The sequence below is a fragment of the Sceloporus undulatus genome, chromosome 2 (assembly GCF_019175285.1).
Source record: "Sceloporus undulatus isolate JIND9_A2432 ecotype Alabama chromosome 2, SceUnd_v1.1, whole genome shotgun sequence".
NCBI lineage: Eukaryota > Metazoa > Chordata > Lepidosauria > Squamata > Phrynosomatidae > Sceloporus > Sceloporus undulatus.
Window position 1 is genome coordinate 144033084 of NC_056523.1, and position 21411 is coordinate 144054494.

The 21411-nt window shown below is 43.0% G+C and overlaps 2 protein-coding genes across 4 annotated transcripts; one reads left to right on the plus strand and one right to left on the minus strand.

Moving 5' to 3' along the window:
* Positions 1-5474: 5474 nt before the first annotated feature.
* ANAPC11 (anaphase promoting complex subunit 11) lies at positions 5475-13561 on the minus strand. 3 transcript variants are annotated; one of them, XM_042451694.1, is made up of 3 exons: positions 13421-13561; positions 7022-7175; positions 5475-6927 (listed from the first exon to the last, which is right to left on the minus strand). In XM_042451694.1, exons 2-3 carry the CDS (start codon positions 7128-7130, stop codon positions 6782-6784), a joined length of 255 nt encoding a protein of 84 aa, XP_042307628.1. In that variant the 5' UTR covers positions 7131-7175; positions 13421-13561; the 3' UTR covers positions 5475-6781. The 3 variants fall into 3 exon arrangements, with proteins under 3 accessions (XP_042307628.1, XP_042307629.1, XP_042307630.1); XM_042451695.1 differs by having other exon boundaries at positions 13356-13493; XM_042451696.1 differs by lacking the exon at positions 13421-13561 and adding an exon at positions 12968-13087.
* A 129-nt stretch (positions 13562-13690) lies between these two features.
* On the plus strand, positions 13691-21064 carry ALYREF (Aly/REF export factor). Its single transcript, XM_042451693.1, has 6 exons — positions 13691-13930; positions 16120-16251; positions 17947-18094; positions 18848-18911; positions 19206-19374; positions 20270-21064. Exons 1-6 carry the CDS (start codon positions 13691-13693, stop codon positions 20282-20284), a joined length of 768 nt encoding a protein of 255 aa, XP_042307627.1. The 3' UTR covers positions 20285-21064.
* The last annotated feature ends 347 nt before the right edge of the window (positions 21065-21411 follow it).

The window sequence follows — 21411 nt, forward strand, 5'->3', positions numbered from 1 at the left end:
ATTATATTTATTTATATCCCACTCTTTCTCCAGAACTGGGACTTGGAGCGGCTTCACAACATTAAAAAACAGTACAATTAAAACACAGGGGGGAAAGTACATTAAAAAGGAATTAAGTTATTACAATATTAAAACAGATAGCTATTAAAATAATAGAACAGAATCAAAGAATTGTAGCGTTGGAAGAGACTATAAGGGCTATCCAGTCCAACCCCATTCTGCCATGCAGGAATTCTCAGTCAACGCATTCTCGACAGATGGCCATCCAGCCTCTGCTTAAAGACCTCCAAGGAAGGAGACTCCACTACACTTCGAGGAAAGAGTGTGTTCCACTGTCCAACAGCCCTTACTGTCAAGAAGCTCCTCCTAATGTTGAGATGGAATCTCTTTTCCTGGAGCTTGCATCCATTCTTCTGGGTCACTGGAGCAGCAGAAAACAAGCTTGCTCCAGCCTCAGTATGCTGTTGTTGTGTGCCCCCATTTCTGACTTTTATGGGGTCCCTAAGGTTTACCTGTCACAAGGTTTTCTTGGCAGGCTTCTTTGGAGAGGGCTTGCCATGGCCATCCTGTGAGGCTGAGAGAGTGCGACTTGCTCAAGGTCACCCAAGGGGATTGGCACCCTGGACTCCAGAGTCATTGTCCAACATTCAAACGACTATGCCACGCTGGCTCTCAGCCTCAACGTGACACTCCTTCAAATATTTCAACATGGCTATATCACCTTCTCTTCTCCAGGTTTAACATACCCAAGTCCCTAAGCCTCTCCTCATAGGGCAGAGCTTGGGCAGATCTCTTCAAACCAGGCTGACCTGATGTGTCCTCACTGCCAAGGGCGACAAGGCATCACAAAATGGAGGACAGGACTCAACACAAAGCTACACCCCTATAAAGATAAATTAATACTTCTTAAACATGGTCCAAATAGAGGACACTTTGGAATTCCTCCTGGACAGGAGGTTGGAATGGAAGACATGTCCTGGAATAGGAGGACATCTGGTCACCCTGTCCTCTTTATTGTGGGATCGGCTCGGGGACCTGGCTCCACTGTTGTCCTCGGATAAGTCCAGCAAATTTGGGGGGCGAAAGCAGCTGGGATCAGAGGGCAGAGGGCTCCAGAAACTGCCCCACACTCAGCCTGCCTAGGCTGCATCCACACTGCAGAAATAATCCAGTTTGACATGACTTTTTAACTACCATGGCTCAATGCTATGGAATGGATTGCTCTAGTGGTCCCACAACCAGAATTCCATTGCATGGAGCCATGGCAAAGCGGATTATTTCTGCAGTGCTGAGGCAGCCAAGGTTTCTCAGTCTCCACTGGCCGAGAGATGCCAGCCCATAGTCATGTTTCCCACATTGGACAATTCCAGATCCCTGGGAGGGAGGAAGACTCTCTTTTTGCAAGGGAGAGTTGGGTTGATATATGTCCTTCTTCACAGAAGCTGAGGCAGGAAAATGCCTTGGACATGGATGGACCCTTGACAGGGAGGTAGCTGCCTTGGGAGAGTTAAGGTGAGCCCTACCTGTCTGGTGCATGGGGCTACCAACACCTTGGTTTATTCTAAAACACTTGCTCTGACTCTATGCCTAGTCTTTTGATCTAGGGCTATCCCATCCCTATGTGCTCTTTACAGAATGGGCTTAAGAATAAAAGTGTCTCTTTGCAGTGAATGTTTAGTGTGCCTTACCATAGAGAAGGTGTGTGTGTGTGTGTGTGTGTGTGAAGGCCCTTGTCAATTTATGGGGACTCCATGAATTTCCTAGGGGTTTTCTTAGGCAAGGAATTCTCAGGAGTGGTTTTGACAGGTCCTTCCTCTGAAATATAGCCTACAGCCCATGGTACTCCATAGTTTCTCGTCCAAGTAGTAACCAGAGCTCACCCTGCTTAGCTTTTAAGATCAGAGGGGATCTGGAGCCTTGAGGATATTTCACTTTAAGCCATCCAGATTCTGTACATAAGCAGAGGCACGAAACTGTTGCGAACCCTATCTGAGTGCAAGATTTATTCTAGAGTAATTATCTAGAAAAATTGTTGAGGGAGATAGTGGTGCAGAGCCTTTCTTGCTTCCAAAATTGTACCTTGTTCTTTCTGCTGTTCTCCATATCTCCATATGCCTTCCCCCAGTTTTTTTCCAGCCACTTTCCTGTGACCCAAGGAGCTGTTCCTTGCTGAAGCAGGCAGGCAAAAACAGCAGTTCCTGTTCAAGTTAAAGCTATTAATGTCTACATAGGGTTTGAGTAATGGTTAGACTCCAGACCAGGGTTCACATTCTTTCTCAGCCTTGGAAACTCGCTGGGTGTCCTTGGACAAGTTACTCTCTCAGGTTTAGAGGAAAGCAGACTAAACCTTGCCAAGATTTATTGCCAAGAAAACCCAGGCTAGGCTCTGCATAAGTCAGAGTGAGCTTGAAGGTGCATTCCAGCAAACAACTAAACCATAGACTCATGGCAACACAACCGCAATAGAATACATTCTGTTGTTGTTATTGTTGTGTGCCTTCCAGTCAGTTTCAACTTATGGCTCTATCATGGGGTTTTCTTGACAAGATTTGTTCAGAGGTTTCCCATTGCCTTGCCATGAGGCCGAGAGCATGTGACTTGCCTAAGGCCACTCAGTGGGTTTCACAACCAAGCTTTGATTTGAACCCTGGTCTCCAGAGCCTTAGGACAACACTCAAACCACTCCGCCAGGCTAGCTCAGAAAGCATTTTATTTGTTAAATAATATCTAGAGCTTCCTGCTGTCCTCTTGTGGCATCATCTGTTTGTGCAGGCATCCATCTATGAATGGGAGACTTCTGATTTAAATTTAACAACAGCCATTACTCAAGGATATTGTGTGAAATAATGCTTCCTATACATATATACAAGCAAAAGCTTTTTGATAAAATAAACACAATATGTACATTTTTAGTCCTAGGGCCCATGCTGTAATATTAAATAAATTATTAAACACCATTTTTAGGACACAGTAATACATTAGTTACGGTTAGAATCCTAGAGTTGGAAGAGACCACAAGGGTCATCCAGTCCATCTGACAGATGGTTATCCAGCCCCTTTAAAAACCTCCAGAGGAGACTGTACCACACTTCGAGGGAGTGTGTTCCTTTGTCAAACAGCTCTTACTGAGTTTCTCCTAATGTTCAGGTGGAATCTCTTTTCCTGTAGTTTGAACCCATTGCTCTGGGTCCTATTCTCTGGAGCAGAAGAAAACAGCATGCTCCATCCTCAAAATGACATCCCTTCAAATACGTAAACAGTGCTATCATATAACCTCTTAATCGTCTCTTCCCCAAGCTAACCATAGATAGCTCCTGAAGTCTCTCCTCATAAGGCATGTTGTGTTTTTAAAAGTGCTCTTAAGTTCTGACTACAGCTGCAATTTAGCAGAGACTAAAACAGGAAACTTGTTTTTTTGGAGCATTTAACTGCAATCCCTCAGAAGGGGCAGGTTGAGGAAGGCTAATAAAGTTAGATTACCAAACATGTGATGAAGGTATGCTTAGAATTAGAGCTAAATTTGTCAGATTTTAACACTTGTTTTATTAACTTTTACCTCACCTTTCCCACAGTTTGGGACTCACAAGTTGCTTACAAGTACAGATTCACAAATTCACAACACTAGATATACAGAAAACATCAGACACAGGTTTTGGGAATGATTGAACAAATCACTGCAAGCACTTTTCAGAGACTGAAAATACAGGAGGCATGTTTTGTCCAATTTGCCTACATGGGAAGATACCACAGTGCAAGACTTTTTTCTATAGAAAGGTTCAGGCTACCCAAGGTATCTCAGTTCTCTTGGGGTGCAGCATGGAAGATTATTTCCTTCTGCTAGCCCCATGGCCATGTTCAACACATGCATAGGAGCAATCTTTGAGGAAAACAGTAACATTTATTAAAACAATGGTTTGTACATTTTGTTTGCTTGACTGCCTTATCCTCAGGTGACCTATGTACTGATCTGTACCAAACTGCAGAGAGAAACCACAGCTCCTCATGAAGTAGGGTACCTTATTTGATACGGTAGCCTTGCATGAGACACTAGCATATGCCAACCCTTCCTACACTGGTCTGCAGTTTGGAATGAGAGCATGAATCACATATAAAGCTTGAGGTGCTTGCTAGCACTGAAATATAAGAGGAAAAGATGAAAACTCATTATTGGAAACTAGCTTTCCAAGTTATACAAAAATACGTTTTAAGCATAGGTGCCTTAGTATATTTATGTCATGAACATGCAGCTGAGGCTGAAACATGTACCAGTATGCATTATAGATTATCCTGACAAAATGATTCAGCTTCCTGAGGGTTACAGAAACAAAGGTCCAAAACACACTGCAGAAATAATCCAGTTTGAGACTGCTTTGACTGTCCTGGCGCAAGGCTAGGGAATTCTGGGAACTGTAGTTTTGTGAGACAGAGAGCTTCGGTTCCACAATAAACTACAATTCACAGGAGTCCCACTGAGCTAGAGCAGTTAAAGTGGTCTCAAGATGGATTATTTTTGCAATGTGTTTTGGCCAAAATCATGGGTAAAAATGTTAACAGTACATCATTGATAGCAGTGGCATCCCTGACCCCCTCCAAGAGAAGGCAAATGGCACATGGGAAAATCTTTGTACATTGGGGTACTTCTTAATAATAATAATAATAAAGTTTATTTATATTTCACGCCTCTCCCAAGGATCTTGGAGCATTATAAAAACAAAGGAGCTTGAGAAGTGGCAGAGCTTTGCCTCATCTTGTGTACTGTGCTGACAGTGCTCTTCCAGCAGGCTAGGGAGCATTCTGCTTGTGAAAATCTTGATCTTCTGTGGCAATGACTGCTTCCTAAGGCTTATTATAACTTGGGGATAGGATTGTTTAGTGTACTGTTTCAGTACTTCCAGTACCATGTGGATAATGCTGAACCTTTGGAAGATAGAGAATAGATTCAGAAAATATTTTGAACATCAGCATTCTGTAACTCTTACGTTTTGTAAGCATCATAAAACTGGATAACTTAAGCAGTCCTGCAAGTATGAACAGTAATTAAATTGTTGTATTCAATATTCCTTTGAGTCTAAATATTTAAATGGAGAGTACTGTATTCTTGCATCACCTCCTTTCAGCCTCTGCTGCCTCTAGTCTAGACAATTGTTCCATATCTCAGCACTAGGAACAACTGGATTACTGTTACATAGTGGAGTAGAAACACCTACCTTCCAAGAATGGCACTGATGATGGTCCTTGTGTTTCTGAATGTCATTGCTTTTGGTTGGTTGGTCATTTGCTTGTGGCAGGCCCAAGAGAGTAACAGATGCTAACATATGTAAGGGCATCTTTTCCAGCTATAAAAGTAAGACATCTGTACGCAAGGAGTGTGGTCTCAGTTTTAATCAAAAGTTATATCTGCTAAAGAATACCCCCTTTTTGTGACTTAACTTGCAATTTAGCTAGTAATAGTCTTTGCAGTTGGAAAGGTCATAAAATGAAATAATTTATTAACACCACCTTCTCATTTGGGTGCACAGGGGGCCACCAATTACACATTTGCAGGCGGGGGTGGCATACATAGCAAAAGGACTGGGCACTCAACAGCCAGGATGAAGCATCAAAAACAGCTGGTCTGTAGGCTGTATGGCTAAATAGCTAAACTGGGAACCTTTTCCTATTAAAAATAATTATAGATATGGTTTAAAAAATAACCAAGAACATCTCATCCTTCCCCACAACTCACATACTATCATCTCACAATGATAGGAGAGTATTGGCAATAGATAAAACACTGCACTCCTGGCTGAGGCCAGCTTTGAAGAATCTCAGTTCAGATGGAAAGAGGCAAGGAGCATCACAGGGAATGAATCACATCATTTCTTAGAATCACCCACTGTACAAGTGGTCTCACTAAGACTGTGGGCAAGCTTTTGGCAACAAGAGTGCTTGGCATTGCAGCCTTTAGGGAACAAACATATTATTGCATTGAAGGCCAACTGTGCAGCAATATGCAGGCACAAATTCTAGTCCATCCTTGTAATCTCTAGCACCACGTTTGTACTCTATGACTTAGATCTAAGTGTAGACTCTATGCATAACAGTGGGACCTTGCAGGGATTTTGCCTTAGTGAATTTGTATTGCCTCAAATAAGAACAGGATTGTGGTCTAAAGATTCTATGCTGGCTGAGCTACAGAGTCAGGAAATCAGATTGGCAGTAAAATAGCAGCAACACATAACACAAGATACAACAATGGAAAACAGGTTTAGCTGCTCCATGTCTCAGAATATAACAAAGGTGTTTAATAGGAAGAGTCTTTTTAAACAAATTTCAGATGAGACACAACTCCAGAGGCTAGGCCTATTGGATTTCAGATGATTCACCAAGATATAAACTCCCAAGCATTACAAAAGGTCCAGGTAACATCTAGCATACATTAAAACAACATTATGGTATTTTCTTATTCAGTATTCTAGGCTTCTCCCCAGTACAGCCATCCACACCTTGGCTTATGTGATACAGATATGGTTCACAGCAAGGATTGTACAGCATAATGACAGAAAAACCTGAACTGCAGACATGGTAAAAAGTACTGAGAAAATGTAATCTGAATGATAACACACACCAAAAATTGTATGTTGTATGTCTCCACTTCCTTTGATTCAGTCTTACTTTTGGAAGCTTTAGAAATGCTGACACAATACAATACTGTAAGAACAAGTTCTCTAGAAAGAGGCAGTGGGAGATGAATCTTTAAGAGTAATGTGTGAAATCGATGAGGGGAGAAATCTTGCCATTGTCACTCTTTAAACTTCCACTCCTGTCGGCACATTGGACAGTGCTGCTGGACTTGCTGAGAGTTCAGCCACTTGAGAATGCAATGCATATGGAAGCAGTGTGAACACTGACCCCACACCAGAGGGCAATCATCTCCAGGCACCTTACCTGCAAAACACAAGTCTCATCAGGACAAAGCTGGGAAAAGATTGCATATATTGATCAAGGAGAATATCAGTGAGCAAATAGTTCTGATACTCACAATCTGGGCAGCAGCCATTAAAAGCCATCCGGCAAATGCCACAATTCTCGTCATTGGCAACCCACAGCCAGGAGGCAACTCCATGCCAGCTCTTGATTTTCACTTTCATTGTGTCTGACTATACTCTAAACTCAGAATGAGCTTGGAATAGTACCTGAAGGGAAGAAAAAGAAAAAGCCTGAATAGGAGTTAATTACTAGAACGCTTCAAAGTGAGAAAGTATGTGTTCTTAACAAAATGGGAGCAAGAATTTGTGTAACTTTTGGAACTATTCACTCTTTCCACCAATATAGCAATACAGATGGCTTTATAAATGATGCTAATAGCCATCTTACAGTATGCATGTTGTCAAGGAGGCATGTTAGGCTAATGCCTACTCTATGAATGGTGTAAAATGGCCTAAAATCCCAAGTTAGGACAAGATGGGAGCACAGATCTTTGGTAAGTTAAAAAAAAGGTGTTAATGTTTGACCATTTTTGGTTTTGCCTAGATTATTTGTTTAGATTATTTCTATGGTACCATAATTTACAGCAGACAAAACCCAAGGTCCCATTGCCCAGCTTAACTACACTAATGTAGAAGGCAACAAAAGCATGGCAGAAGCACAGTGGATCTGTATACTGCAAATCTGGGAACACTAGAGAAATCTCCCTCAGGAGAAAAATCTGCTTTCTTTGTCCCAGAACCACTTGGGAGCTGGCATGGCAGCTTTAAGTTCCTGATTCAAATGGCTTTTGCTACCATCCCCCCAACTGCCTCTGCTACTACACTCCACTTGAAAGAGTGATTTATAACAGATCATACAAATCACTAACAAGAATCCAGCCAGAAGTTGCAAGAGTTTGGTCCAAAAGAAAAAGAGATCTCTTTACTGTACTTGTATCAGCTAAGACATCGCAAAAGGAGTGAGCAAACCTATGAATTCACCATTTCTCTTCTTGAGGCTGGATACAAAACTAACCCCTCCCTACAAGAAAGTTAGAAGATAAAATGATGTGCTCAGCATTATGGAAAAACCCTACTTTTATAAGTCTTAAAATGGAATTGAGGAGACACTATACAGTCGCCCCTCTGTTTTTGCAGACTTGGAGTCCTTATCCCTTGCCCATTCGCAGACAGCAAATGGAGGGGGACAAAATGGTGTGTGCACCGCCATTCAAGTCAATGCGGCTTGAATATTGACGATTTTTCATTTTTGGGGGAGGCGGCGGATTAGATCCCCCACGAAAATGAAGTGGTGGCTGTATTAACTTATGTGAGACAAGGTTAGGTGCAAAAATGCTCCCCGGCAGGCTAGAGATAAAACAACAATGGCTGTTCCTTTGAAAATATTATTATACTGCAATCCTACACCTGTTGTACAGGAAGCAAGCCTCATTGCATTTAACAGAGTTTGGAGTAGACAGATAGGATTAGATTGTGTGAAGTCTTTAATAATCACTTTTTAGAGTCTTTAATAATCACTGGAACACTCATGTCCCATCCACATTTTGCACTACATTGTTCAGTCTTGTCTTATTTAATTAATTTATAGGCCAACTTTTCCTGGAGTGAGACCCAAGATAATTCAGAAAAGGAATCACCAAAAACTAGGACTGGCTTGTTTAAACTAAATGACTTTTTAAAAAATCACTATTTTTTTTTAAAAAAAATTGATTACAATATTCATATTTTTTTTAAAGTCTAGCTATTATTACTACTTTCCAATGCTGCGACGAGAATAATATTTTAACTTTAACATTTTATTGGCAGCTATTCATTGTTAGGCCTGTGTCCAGTGTCCATTGCTTCTTTTCAATCACTTTATAGTGCAAGAAATGCCATTGGGAAACCAATCCTTCAATTAACATAAGTTCAATCAGAAAAACTTGCTTTAAAAAAGCACTTTTTAAAAATAACAATTATTATTAAAGCTAGTGGCCATAACAGCAGAACTGTATTTTGCAACTTCATATTTAAAACAACTAAAACATCACATTAAAACATATAAAATTATAGTTTTTGTGGCTTTTTTGGGATATGTAGCTGTGTTCTAGAAGAGTTCTTTTCCTGATGTTTTGCCAGCTTGGGTGGCTGCGATCTTCAGAGAATGCTGGCACAGAGGTGAGGGCGGTATATGTACACTATGTGACCTTTGGTTGGAAGTGATTTACATATTAATCTGTGTATTGGTCTGTGTTGAATGGCAAGGCCTCTGGGTGTCCATTTAATTAAATGATGGTCTGCTGGGAAATCCCATGATCCTGGTGGTGTTCATTTGTATGTTTTGAGTTTTGAGTTTGGTGTTTTTCAGGACTGGTAGCCAAAAGTGAAGTTGAAGGTTTTCATGGCCGGTATCCATAATTTTTTGTGGGTTTTTCGGGCTGTGTGGCCTTGTTCTAGATTTTCTTCCTGCCGTTTCGCCAGCATCTGTGGCTGGCATCTTCAGAGAATGCTTGCTTGGAAAAACTGGGTGTGTGTGTGTGTGTGTGTACACACACACACACACACACACACACACACACTGTGTGAGCCTGGGAATGCAGGAGTGATTTGCATGTGTACTGTTCTGTGCTGATGGTAGGCCTCAGGCTGGGAGGCTACTGCAAAAGAGGATTAGTGTCTGGTAGCTAAAACTTCTTTAAGTTTAAGGGTTACTTCTTTCCTGTTGAAGTTGTCTTAGCAGACAATGTATCACTAATTAAATAGACACCCTGGAACCTTGCCATTCAATACAGGTCAACACACAGATTTTAACATGTAAATCACTTCCTTCCAAACAAAGGTCACACAATATATCCCACTCACCTCCTTGCCAGCATTCTCCGAAGATGACAGCCACAGATGCTGGTGAAATGTCAGGAAAAAACTCTTCTAGAACACAGCCACATAGGCTGAAACCCCCACAAAAAACTATAGATGCCGTCTGTGAAAGCCTTCGACTTCACAGTATAAAATCATTTTAAACACATACAAAAATAATGCATAATAAGAAACCTCCCTGTGAACAATTATATATTATTGCAAAAGCCTGCATAGACAGAAATGTCTTTGCCTGCTAGAGAAAGTGTTGATGATTTAATCTACAGACTAATATTTTAAAAACTGTAGTGCCAGTATGGTGTAGTGGTTTGAGTGCTGGACTAAACTCTGGAGAACAGTTCAAATCCCTGTTTAGGCACAGAAACCCACTAGGTGACCTTGTGCAAGTCACACACTCTCAGCCTCAGGAGAAGGCAATCGCAAACCTCCTCTGAACAGATCTTGCCAAGAAAACCCCGCTTGTCTTAGGGTTGTCACAAATTGGAAAGGACTTGAAGGCCCACAACAACAATAATCCGTACCTGCCAACTCTCCATTCTTACCCATCTTTCTTTAAACACCTGCCCTGAAGAAAGTTTAAGAGTTCAGCCACTGCTTTTGAAGCACTGGCCTAATGTCAAGGGTTTTCTCCAAATACAGCAAACCCACTGGATTAACTGCTGAATGATAAATCAACACTAATGTAAAACTCATCAGTTTAATGACTCTATTCTAGTTAGAACTAGGAACTTGTTCTTTATGTCATTGCTTTCAGCCCCAATATTATGCTATTACAAGTTGAGAATCCCTTATCTGGAATTATGAAATACTCCAAAATCATCTGCATGGGTGGCTGAGATAGTGACACCTTTGTTTGTGTACACAAACTTTGTTTCATATACAATTAAACATATTATGTATAAAATTAACTTCAGGCTGTCTTTATAAGGTGTATTCAAAACATAAAAGAATTTCATGTTTAGACTTAAGTGCCATTTCCAAGATACCTCATTATGTTTATGCAAATATTCAAACCCCCCCCCCCAAAAGCAAGATCCATCACTTCTAGTCCCAAGCATTTTGGATACATGCGAGACTCAACATGTATTGTGTTCGGAACTCTTTATATATCATGGCTTACTGATTAACATCAGCAAAACAGAAGCCCTCACCACAAGTTTATATAGGTCCAAAACACTCACACAGCAGAAATAATCCAGTTTGAGACTGCTTTAACTGCCTTGGCTCAGTGCTAGGGAATCCTCGGAATGGTAATTTATTGTGGCACCAGAGCTCTTTGAGAGAAAAGGCTAAATGTCTCACAAAACTACAGTTCCCAGAATTCCCTAGCATTGAGCCTGGGCAGTTAAAGTACTGTAGTCTCAAACTGAATTATTTCTGCAGTGTGTTTTGCACCATAGTCTTCACTTCCAGCACTATGAATGGCTGGGGAGAAAAGGGTGGAGTATGAATGCAAGCAAGTACAGTGTGTACTGTTCTACTCAGGGCTCAACATGAGATTTAGCTATTTGTCTTGGGGAGAAAATATATTCAGAAGCAAATATTCAAGAGAGCCAGCGTGGCACAGTGGTTTGAGAGTTGGACTAGGACTCTGGAGTGAGACCAAGGTCTGAATCCCATCTCAGCCACTGAAACCCACTGGGGGACCTGGGCAAGTGACACTCTTTCAGCCCCACACTCTTTCAGAGGGGTCCCTGTTGACATGCAAATGGACTTCAAATTTCCTGAACTTTGAAAATCTCCCTATTACCACATGGCCAGAAGGAGGAGGAGACTGCCTGCAAAAGATATCTTCCCCATCCTCCCCTCTCTACTAAGGGCTGAAAGAGCATGATGGCATCTGACTAACATCTCCCGTTGTTTGTGATATCTTGCCTGGCGAAGAAGCCCATGGAGCTCCAAAGCTTGCGACAAGTCTCTTGGGCATTTCGGGGGTCCAAGGCCTGTTACAGACTGCCAAAATAAAGCTGCTTCGGGTCTCTTTGGAGATATGCTGTTTAAATGATGCATGCATCCTAAGAATCCGGAGGCTGCACCAAAGCTGCACTCCAGTGCTTAGGAATGGAGTGTGGCTTTGGCGCGACCTCCGGACTCTTAGGACCCATGCATCATTTAAATAGCATACCTCCAAAGAGACCCAAAGCAGCTTTATTTGGGCAGTCTGTAACAGGCCCAAGAAAGGGATCCCTGATGGAGTTTTGTTTGCATTTGTTAAATGGCCAACACAGCTACCCCTGAATTTTTCAGCCCCAGAACAACCTTTGATAAGGTTGGCTTATTGTGTGTCTTCAAGTCATTTCTGACTTACGGCGACCCCAAGGCCATACAAACTCATCTTGGGCAGGTCACACTCTCTCAGCCTGAGATAGCAAGTGCAAACGTGCCAAGAAAACACCATGATACATTAGAGCCGCCATAAGTAGGGAGTCATTTGAAGGCAGGAGGGTTTTTCTTGGCAAGGTTCTTCAGAGAGGGTTTGCCTTTGCCATCCTGAGGCTGAGGAAGTGTGACATGCCTAAAGGTTGTCATAAACCAGAAAAGACTTGAAGGCACCAAACAACAACAAACAGTGGTCCCCAAACTGTGCTCTTTGAGGGCTTTTGGACTTCAGCTCCCAGAATCCCATACTGTCCACCGTGGCTGAGGCTTCTGGGAGCTGGAGTCCAAAACGTCTTAAAGGGCAGAGTTTAGGGCGCACTGCGAGCGACTCAGGTTTTGTTTCAAGAGGGCGGGAAGACTCCCTCCCTTCAGCCAACGAGGGGCAAAATGGCTGCCAAGGGAGGGCAGGGCAGGGCAGGCAGGCAGACACGACGTCTCCCTCTCTTCCACTCCAAGCTCCCGCCCAGGAGGAATCCCAACAGGTCCTTCGTTCTGAGCGCCACTAAGGAGCATGCCCTGATCCCCCTAGCAGTGGTTTCAGCTTTGTATTTGGCCGACTGCCCTCTTATTTTCCTTGGATACCCTCCATTTTGTGGCGCCTCCTCCTCCTCCTTCTCCGCGGGGAGGGCGCTTGGAGGGTCTTCCCTACGAAGACGGAGCCATTCGTCTAATTAGCTATTTGCAAACCGCCCTGAGAGCGTTTCTGAAGAGAGAGAGGGGCACAAGTACAGCCAAGCTATAAATAGACATGTAGCAATAATAACTTGGGGGCGCAGGAGAGGCGAGGGGGCTGGGAACGCGGCCCTCAGGAGAACGGTACCAGCTACACTCCACTTGGGTCCAAAACACACTGCAGCAGAAACAACCCAGTTTGAGGCCGCTGTAACTGCCCGCCCGGGCTCAGTGCTAGGGACCCTGGGAATTGTAGTTCTATGGTGGCACCAGAGTTCTCGTGTTCTCTCTCAGAAGAGAAGGCTCAAGGTCTCACACAACTACAACTCCCAGAATTCCCTAGCATTGAGCCAGGGCACTTAAAGCGGCCTCAAACAGGGTGTTTTGGACCTGGTCCCCGAGTGCAAGGTCGGACAGGAATGCTCCTCGTCCTCAGTTTAAGCCGCGGGCGGCCCTCCCAGCCTTCCCGCCCAAACGTACCTTCCCCGTCCCGGAAGTCCCGCCCCCTGAGGCCTTGTTCCCATACTGCCTTGCGCCCTCCCAACCTTATAAAAAAGAACCGCGCGGGCGAAGCGCGTCTGAGGCTTTTCTTTCCCGGCGGCGGAGCCCTTCATGCGCGAGGCGGGTGCGCGCGCACCTCCCTCCCTCTCTCTCTCTCTCCCCCTCTCTCGCGCGTTCTTTCTTTCTTTCCCTTTCTTCCTTCCTTTCTTTCTGCTCCCCGCCTTTTCCTTTTCCGGCCTTTTCCGGTCTCGCGCGGCCGGAAGCGTAGGCCCTTGGAGCCGGAGGGAGCCGCCATCACCGCCATCATCATCATCATGGGCGACAAAATGGATATGTCTTTGGACGACATTATCAAGCTGAACCGGAGCCAGCGCGGAGGAGGAGGCGGCGCCGGGAGAGGCGGCGGGCGGGGACGGGGCCGAGGAGCGGCCGGGAGAGGCGGAGGCGCCGGGCGAGGGGGCGCTGGACGGGCGGGAGGAGGAGGAGGCCCCGTCCGGAACAGAGCCGCCCTCTCGCGGGGAGGAGGCAGGAACAGGCCTGCGCCATACAGCCGGGTACGGGGCCCAGGCAGGGGAGGCTCTGCGGGTGGGCTGGGTGGAAGCCCCCGGGGCTCCAGCAGGAACGGATGGAACTCACGCCGGGAGGAGGAGGAGGAGGTTCCCTCGGGAACTCCTCGCCTGCCTTGTGTGTCGCCCTTGTAAATTGGAAGTGTTGATATTGTTGTTGTTGTTGTTGTTTTGTGAGGCGTACTGAAACAAATGGGGGTTCTTTTCCCAGAGGGAAAGATGGGGATACTTGCCCCATAGGGATACAGTGGAGAGTACTTGCTCATAGGGAACCATTGGGGAGTACGTGCCCGTGTGTTATTTATTTGTTCTGCTTATTTATGGTATCTATACTGCGCCCTTCAGCCCTGGAGGCTCTCAGAGTGGCTTACAATTAGTATTACTTTTAATTAGACAGTTCCCTGCCCTCAGGCTTACAATCTAAAAAGACATGACACAAAAGGAGAAGGGAATGGTAGTGAGGAAGGGGATCAGGTCCAACAGTTCTTCTCTCCCTCCGAGGCCTGGACCAAGGCAGATGGACTGGATGGAGGAGCCTTCTTCTTCCTCTGCCTAGCCCTAATGGAGCTGGGCCTGCCTTTTCACTCCCTCCTGGGCCAGATGGTGTTAGAAACATTGGAGAATATTTGCCCATAGGGAAGCCCTACTGACCCATAGAGAATCATTGAAGAATGCTTGCCATATGGAAACACTGGGGAATACTCGACCCTAGGGAAGCATAGGAGAATATTTGTCTATAGGGAATCATTGGGGAATACTTGTATTCCCCAATGATTCTGTATGGGTAAGTATGGTTTCCCTGTGGGCAAAGTACCATCATTTGTTTAAGTACACTCCCCTTTTTTGTAACAAGCTTACATCTTGTATTACACATATGATGTTTTCATTACGTTACCTTAAAAAGGAACAGTGCATCACCCAAAACCACAAGGCCTTACTCTGAGCCTGAGAGATTGTGGCTGCTTGCCCACTGTCCCCATTAATATAGAGAGACTTGTAGCACCTTTGAGACCAACTGAAAGAAAGAAGTTGGCAGCATGAGGTTTTGTAGACTTAAGTCTACTTCCTCAGATGCAAATCCAAATGTAGTAGACTAAAGTCTGTGAAAGCTGATACTGCCAACTTCTTTCTTTCAGTTAGTCTCAGTGCTGCTACAAGATCTCTCTACATACTGTTTCTACAGACTAATAGGGCAATATCTTTGAATATCCCAACTAATGTAGGACTGTCAAGCCGGTTGTAGGAAAATCTAGTTGATTCAGTGGTTCTGCTCTAGTCAGAGCTCGCAATAGGATTCAATAGGAGTGCTGGACTGTGACTCTGCAAACGTGTTGCCAGCTCAGCCATGAAAACACCACCAAGTAATATTTGGTATGTCATCCTCTCTCACCCTCAGAGATGACAATGGCAAACCCACTGTGAAGAAAACTCAGTAATGGGTTTGCCTTAGGGTTGCCATCAGTTGGAAATAACCTTAAGGCACAGAACAACAACAAACTTGCAGAGAAAACACAGGTATTCAGAAACTAATATTTATGAGAACCAGCATGGTGTTGTGGTTTGAGTGTTGGACCATGACTCTGAAGACAAAAGGGGGACCATCAATAACAGCAGCAGCAACATTTATAACACCCTTTTTACCAAAGGAACATCAGACATATCTAATCACAAATGAATCAATAAATTTAGATATGAATGCGTAACTAGTTACCTAAGATAGTGAATAGAGATGTACATTCCACTTTAATGACTAAAAGTGCTGACAGGATTCTCTTTGGATGGGCAACTAGATCTACTTAAGGCTCACATTGGGATTTAGACTTGTGTCTTGGGAGAGAACACAGATATTCAGAAGCTAATACAATACTTTAAAAAAGCCAGTGTGGCATAGTGGTTTGAGTTTGGACTAGGCCTTTGGAGATCAGGATTCGAATCCTGGCTTGGCCTTGGAACCTTGGGGCAAGTCACACTCTCTTAGTCTCAGAGGATGGCAATGGCAACCCCCCTCTGAGAAACCGCCAAGAAAACCCCATAATAGGTTCACAACTTGAAGCCACACAACAACTACTACTGAGGGAAACTAGCTTGAACAGAGGTGGCGAGGCACTTTATAAATGAAGGTAGTATCCTTTAGGATGTTGAATCTGTTATTGACTTGAGGTTCATTTTCTTCACAGCCCAAACAACTTCCTGAAAAGTGGCAACATGATCTCTTTGATAGTGGCTTTGGTCCTGGTGCTGGTGTAGAGACAGGCGGAAAGCTCCTTGTCTCTAATCTAGATTTTGGTGTGTCAGATGCAGATATACAGGTATGTTTTTTAATCTGTAATAAGAGATGCCCTAGCATAGTGCATTATTGTAGTTAATAATATAGCTTTATTGATACTGATATTAATATGGCTGCATACATTTTAGTCATCCAATAATCTCTTGTTGCAAATTTCTCTTGTGTGGGTTCTTTCCTGATTATGACAGAAGTTCACATTTTGGGAGAGATGAGAAAGTGTCCAGAAATCCCTAGTTGTGACATGATTAGTATTACTGTTTTTTCTCACTGATAGTTGGGGATGGTCAGCAAATCATTAATGTAGGTGGTCTTGTTTTGTGCACTTATGAAATTGAGGCAGCTTCTTAAGAGTGATTGGGGCCCGTTACAGACTACCCAAAAGGGGCAGTCTCAGGCCGCTGCCGGTTGCAGCGCGGAGGAGTCGCAACAGCCAAACCGTGCGACTCCTCCACACTACAAAGAAGGAGCACGAAAATCACGCTCCTTCCGGCAACCCGGAAGAGACACCGCAAGTGCCAAAGCGCACACTCGTGGCATCACTTCTGGGCCGCGACGTGCAGGCGCAGAGCGTCTGTTATGTCAAAATGGCGGCGGCCGTGTGGAACGGCCGCCGCCATTTGTTACAGACTCTGTCCATAACAGGGTAAGGGGCGTCTGGAAGAGACGCCCCTTTTTCAAAATGGAACGTCCTAAGGACGTCCCCTGTGGCGGTCTGTAACCCGCCAGTATTTACTGTAGAAACATGTGATCCACACTGATGCTTACTGTACTGGCTTGGGAGGTGAAAACATCTATTTGAATTCTTCCATGCCAAGAAATCTGGATTTAAAATTAATCTGTAAAAAGAGATTAAATTCTTTACGTTGCAGAGAAAACATTTTATCTTGTTGAGCCACATTTTCCATTACTGTTTTACGCTTTGAAATCACATTTAAATTTTTTAAAAATGTAATTTCAAGTAATGTTCAATTTATAGGAATCTTGGTAAAAGATTATTTTATGTGTATCTACTTCATTTCATGTTTGATAAAATATTTTATAAGAAAGAAAACTAGTATATTAAGTTCTAAGTAGAGAAAAAAAATTTTTAGGGTTGTTTATATTTCAGGTGATAGTCTGCTCACACATTGGGCTCAAGGTGTTCTGCCTTTTTGCCAATCAGTCTTAAAACAGCACAAGACAAAAGGTGCTTGTATGATCTAAGATTCAAGTGATGCAACAGTTTAAACAGTTAAGCAAGATCGCAAACTTGTTTAGGAGTATTTATGTGGCTTGAGCAAGGTGCGCAACTTCAAGTGTACAAGGGGTAGTTTTCCAACCCTCAGGATCCACTGTGGATCATTACAGGATGTAACTAAGGCAGCTTTTGGTTTACAGAAGCTTTCTTTAAGTTTTGGGGGACCCAAGCCCCCCGTTTTATTTTGGGGCTAGGGAAACATGGTAGAGGCTGGAGTCTCAAAAACACCTTTGGAGTACATTCTCTGTCTCCTCAGAAGATCTGCTGGTCTACTTTCCTTGTATTTTTTAATTAAGTTCTAGAAGTAAGTTAAGTAGAAAAGGAGGCAAAGTTGATGTGAGATCTGACTTGTAGCTACAGTAAAAAGTCAAATGCAACAGTGGAAGGCATGCTTAATAGATAATCCTGCTAGAGAGACCAGAATATTTTACAAAATCTTTTTACCATATTCCAAGTCTCACTTTGCTTACTATTTTTCAGGAACTTTTTGCAGAGTTTGGGACGTTGAAGAAGGCAGCAGTGCACTATGACCGATCTGGCCGTAGTCTAGGTACTGCAGATGTTCATTTTGAGAGGAAAGCTGATGCTTTGAAGGCTATGAAACAATACAATGGAGTTCCACTGGATGGTAAGTACTTAACTGTTTACTATGATGTTTACATAATGGGATGGGAGATAGGAGACCTTTATATTGAAACACTTGCCTGGTAGCCATAGATGGCAAGGAACTGTGTATAGGGAGTATATGTAGCATTCCATGTAGGTGGATGGGAAGGAAAAGATGGAGCTGCTGTTCCTTTGTGCTCTGCATAGAGACCGAGCAGACTGTTAGGAAAGGCATGCTTTGAGAAGTGGTCAGTATTCTCTACTCCACCCCACATTTTGCCATTCGGAAGGGGTCTCCGCCATCTTGGATAAAGTGTATATATTTCTCTCTCTCTGAGTAGAAAAAAAGGGATAAGAAGGTGGAAGAGGAAGGGCAAAAAGATAATAAAACAACAACAAAAAGGGGGAATAATTAAAAAGAAAGAAAGAAAAAGAAAAGAGGCGGAAGAGGAGAAAGAGGCCTAGTACTACTACTGCTGCTGCTAAGATGATGATGCCTTGATAAATAGAGGGAGCTTCACACGGAGACATGCTGTCGCCCTGAGCCAAGCTACCTAGCCACCAGCCCCTTGAGCCCAATGCCACAATGGCAACTACACCTTGCAACTATTCCTACATCTTTTAAGTACATCATTATCAGGGACATGGGTATACGAAAGTCCTGCTCTACCAGTTTACTTTGCCATTCCCCCATTTCTCAAAAGCAGTTTAGTAACCTTTTTAACAGACTAGTAAAGGCTTACTTACAATCACTTGTCCTTTTTGTTCTTCCTAGGACGTCCCATGAACATCCAGCTGGTTACATCACAAATAGATACACAGAGGAGACCAATACAGAGGTAGGAGACTTTATCTTATATGATGCTTGTCAGTTAAGATTGTGTGGTAGACTTCAATGGGAACTGCACAATGCAAGCCCTATACACTTAGATTTTGATCCAGAATTTTGAATATTCAAAATGCATGTGGACTTCAAGGAGTACTCTGTATCCACATGCATTTTGGAACATGATTTTTAAAATTCACCCATATTGCCATACCTCTTGTTCAGAGTTTTTCATAGAATGCATATCTTGAATTTTCTTTGCAAAATATTTACTATGCTCCTAATTCCATTTTTATTTTGATTTTAGTGTAAATAGAGGCGGCATGACCAGAAACCGTGGTGGTTCAGGTGGTTTTGGTGGTGGCAGACGAGGTAGTCGGGGCAACAGAGGCAGAGGTAGAGGTGCAGGCAGGAGTTCCAAACAGCAGCTCTCTGCAGAAGAATTGGATGCACAGTTGGATGCTTACAATGCCAGGGTAGGTACTAATGGATGCAGCAGGAAAGGGACAAATGAATCTGGTAACAGCTGGCATATACTAGTAGCATTGGTTTGTAAAGTACAGCTTCACAAAAAGTCTTCATGAGGAAGATGGTAGTCAGACTCTAAACGTGCTTGCTCCTTATTAATTAGAAATCAATTTGTAATATATTTTTGGAGTTCCAAATACAGTTTAGATGTAGATTTTAATTACATTAGGTAGCACACTTAAACTGCAAAGTTTTAAGTGGAAATCTCTGCCCAACATGTTTGCAATGCCTTCATTTATGAATAGGATGTTTTATGTATTGTTTATATGTAATAAATAACTAAACAGGAATGCTTACAGATGTGACAACAAGATGCTACTATGAAAAGTTGTAGCTATTGCACCTTGAATAGATTTTGGGGTTGATCAGTAGTATCACTTGAGAAAAAAAAAAACAAGTCTTCAATTAACTATGTCATAAAATGATGATCCTTCAAAATAATGTGGAGGATACTCTTGTATTAAGTCATTAAACATTTATTTAATATGTTATGATAACAAGTATTGAAAATGCTGACTTAGGCTTTACTTTAGTGACAGTTCAGATTACATGTATTCTCAGAACGTTTCCTGTGAAAACAGAACTTGAGAGGGATGTGCGTCCCCAAACATACATGAGCCTATGAAACAGAAATATTTTGAAAATGTTCTCCCAACAGCATACCTCTCATGTATTTTTTTTTAAAAAAATAGATAGGGAAACAGTTTTAGAGTTTCTGGGTTTTTAAACAAAACCGAAGTGCAAATAGGTTTAATTGATCTGCGCTGCTGGGGCGTGTGGGTCATTAAGCCTGTGGCTTTTTTGTATGCTGGCAGTCAAGTAACTGACTTTCTTTCCTCCTAGATGGATACCAGTTAAAGTCGTTGGTGCATTGTGTGCATGGGAAGGACTGCAGACATCTCATTCCATGCTCCCCAGCAGGAGGGGGAAAGGTGTATGGCGGCGGCTACTAATATCAAGAATGGAATTTGTTTTACTTTTATGTTTTGGAATAGGTTTTAAACTCATGTAAAGGTTTCTTTCTTCTTCTTTTTTTTTTTTTTAAATTCTGGAACAGACCTGTTTTGTACTGAGTTATTTTTGGGAAAAATTTTACTGGTTGCCAGTTGGGCCAAGGTGACTTTTTCACCATGGCAATAATAAAATAGAAATGTGTCTAGAGCTGTAAATGTCTGCTTCCTGTTGCAGCTGGAGCCTAGCTTTGGGACTGCAGAAGCCAAGATGGGTAGGGGAGCAGCTGTGTGCCTACAGGCCCCTAGCAAAAGAGTTGGTGCTGATTGCCCTTCCCATGGGCAGGGATTCTGTTCTCTCAGGTCTCCTTCCTCCAGTTGGGTCTTGTAAACTGTATATCTCCCATCTCCTGTGTGTTGATTCTCCTCCCTTTGTCTATGCTAAAGCCAAACAGTATGACTATGTTTGCTGGGAGGTGGTGTGGTGGTGGTGGTCTCCAGTGAAATGGCTCCACCCTTGGTAGTAAAGCAGAGGGGGAAAAATCTTGTTAAAGTCGTTTTTTGTATTTAACACTTGATTCCAAAGTTCAGTGCTGGTCCCACCTCAGTATTTTTACTGTAAAATAGTTGCTGTGAAAATTCAGTGACTCCAACATGCCAAGTAAAGATTTAGTCTTTCAACTTGCAACTCCCTACTGAATTCTTATTTCAAGTAAATTTGCCGGCAGCTTTGTTATCTGTTGTTACAACGGGGTTAAAATTATTTCCACAAGTCATATGGAAAGGGGGGGGGGGAACAATAGAATGTATGTCAAAATAATGTGTTGTGGAAATACTGCCTCTTATGTTGGGAGTGGGATAGTGTATAACCACGAGGAATACATTAATGCTGCCAATACCACCCAGCGTGTAGAACTATCCATAACAGTGGGTTTTAACAAAGAAGACTCAGTTTTGAAATCTTGGATTAATATCTTCATGGTTACTGTCTTATTGTGACAACAGCTTCTTAATGCTCAAATGAGAGTGGGATTG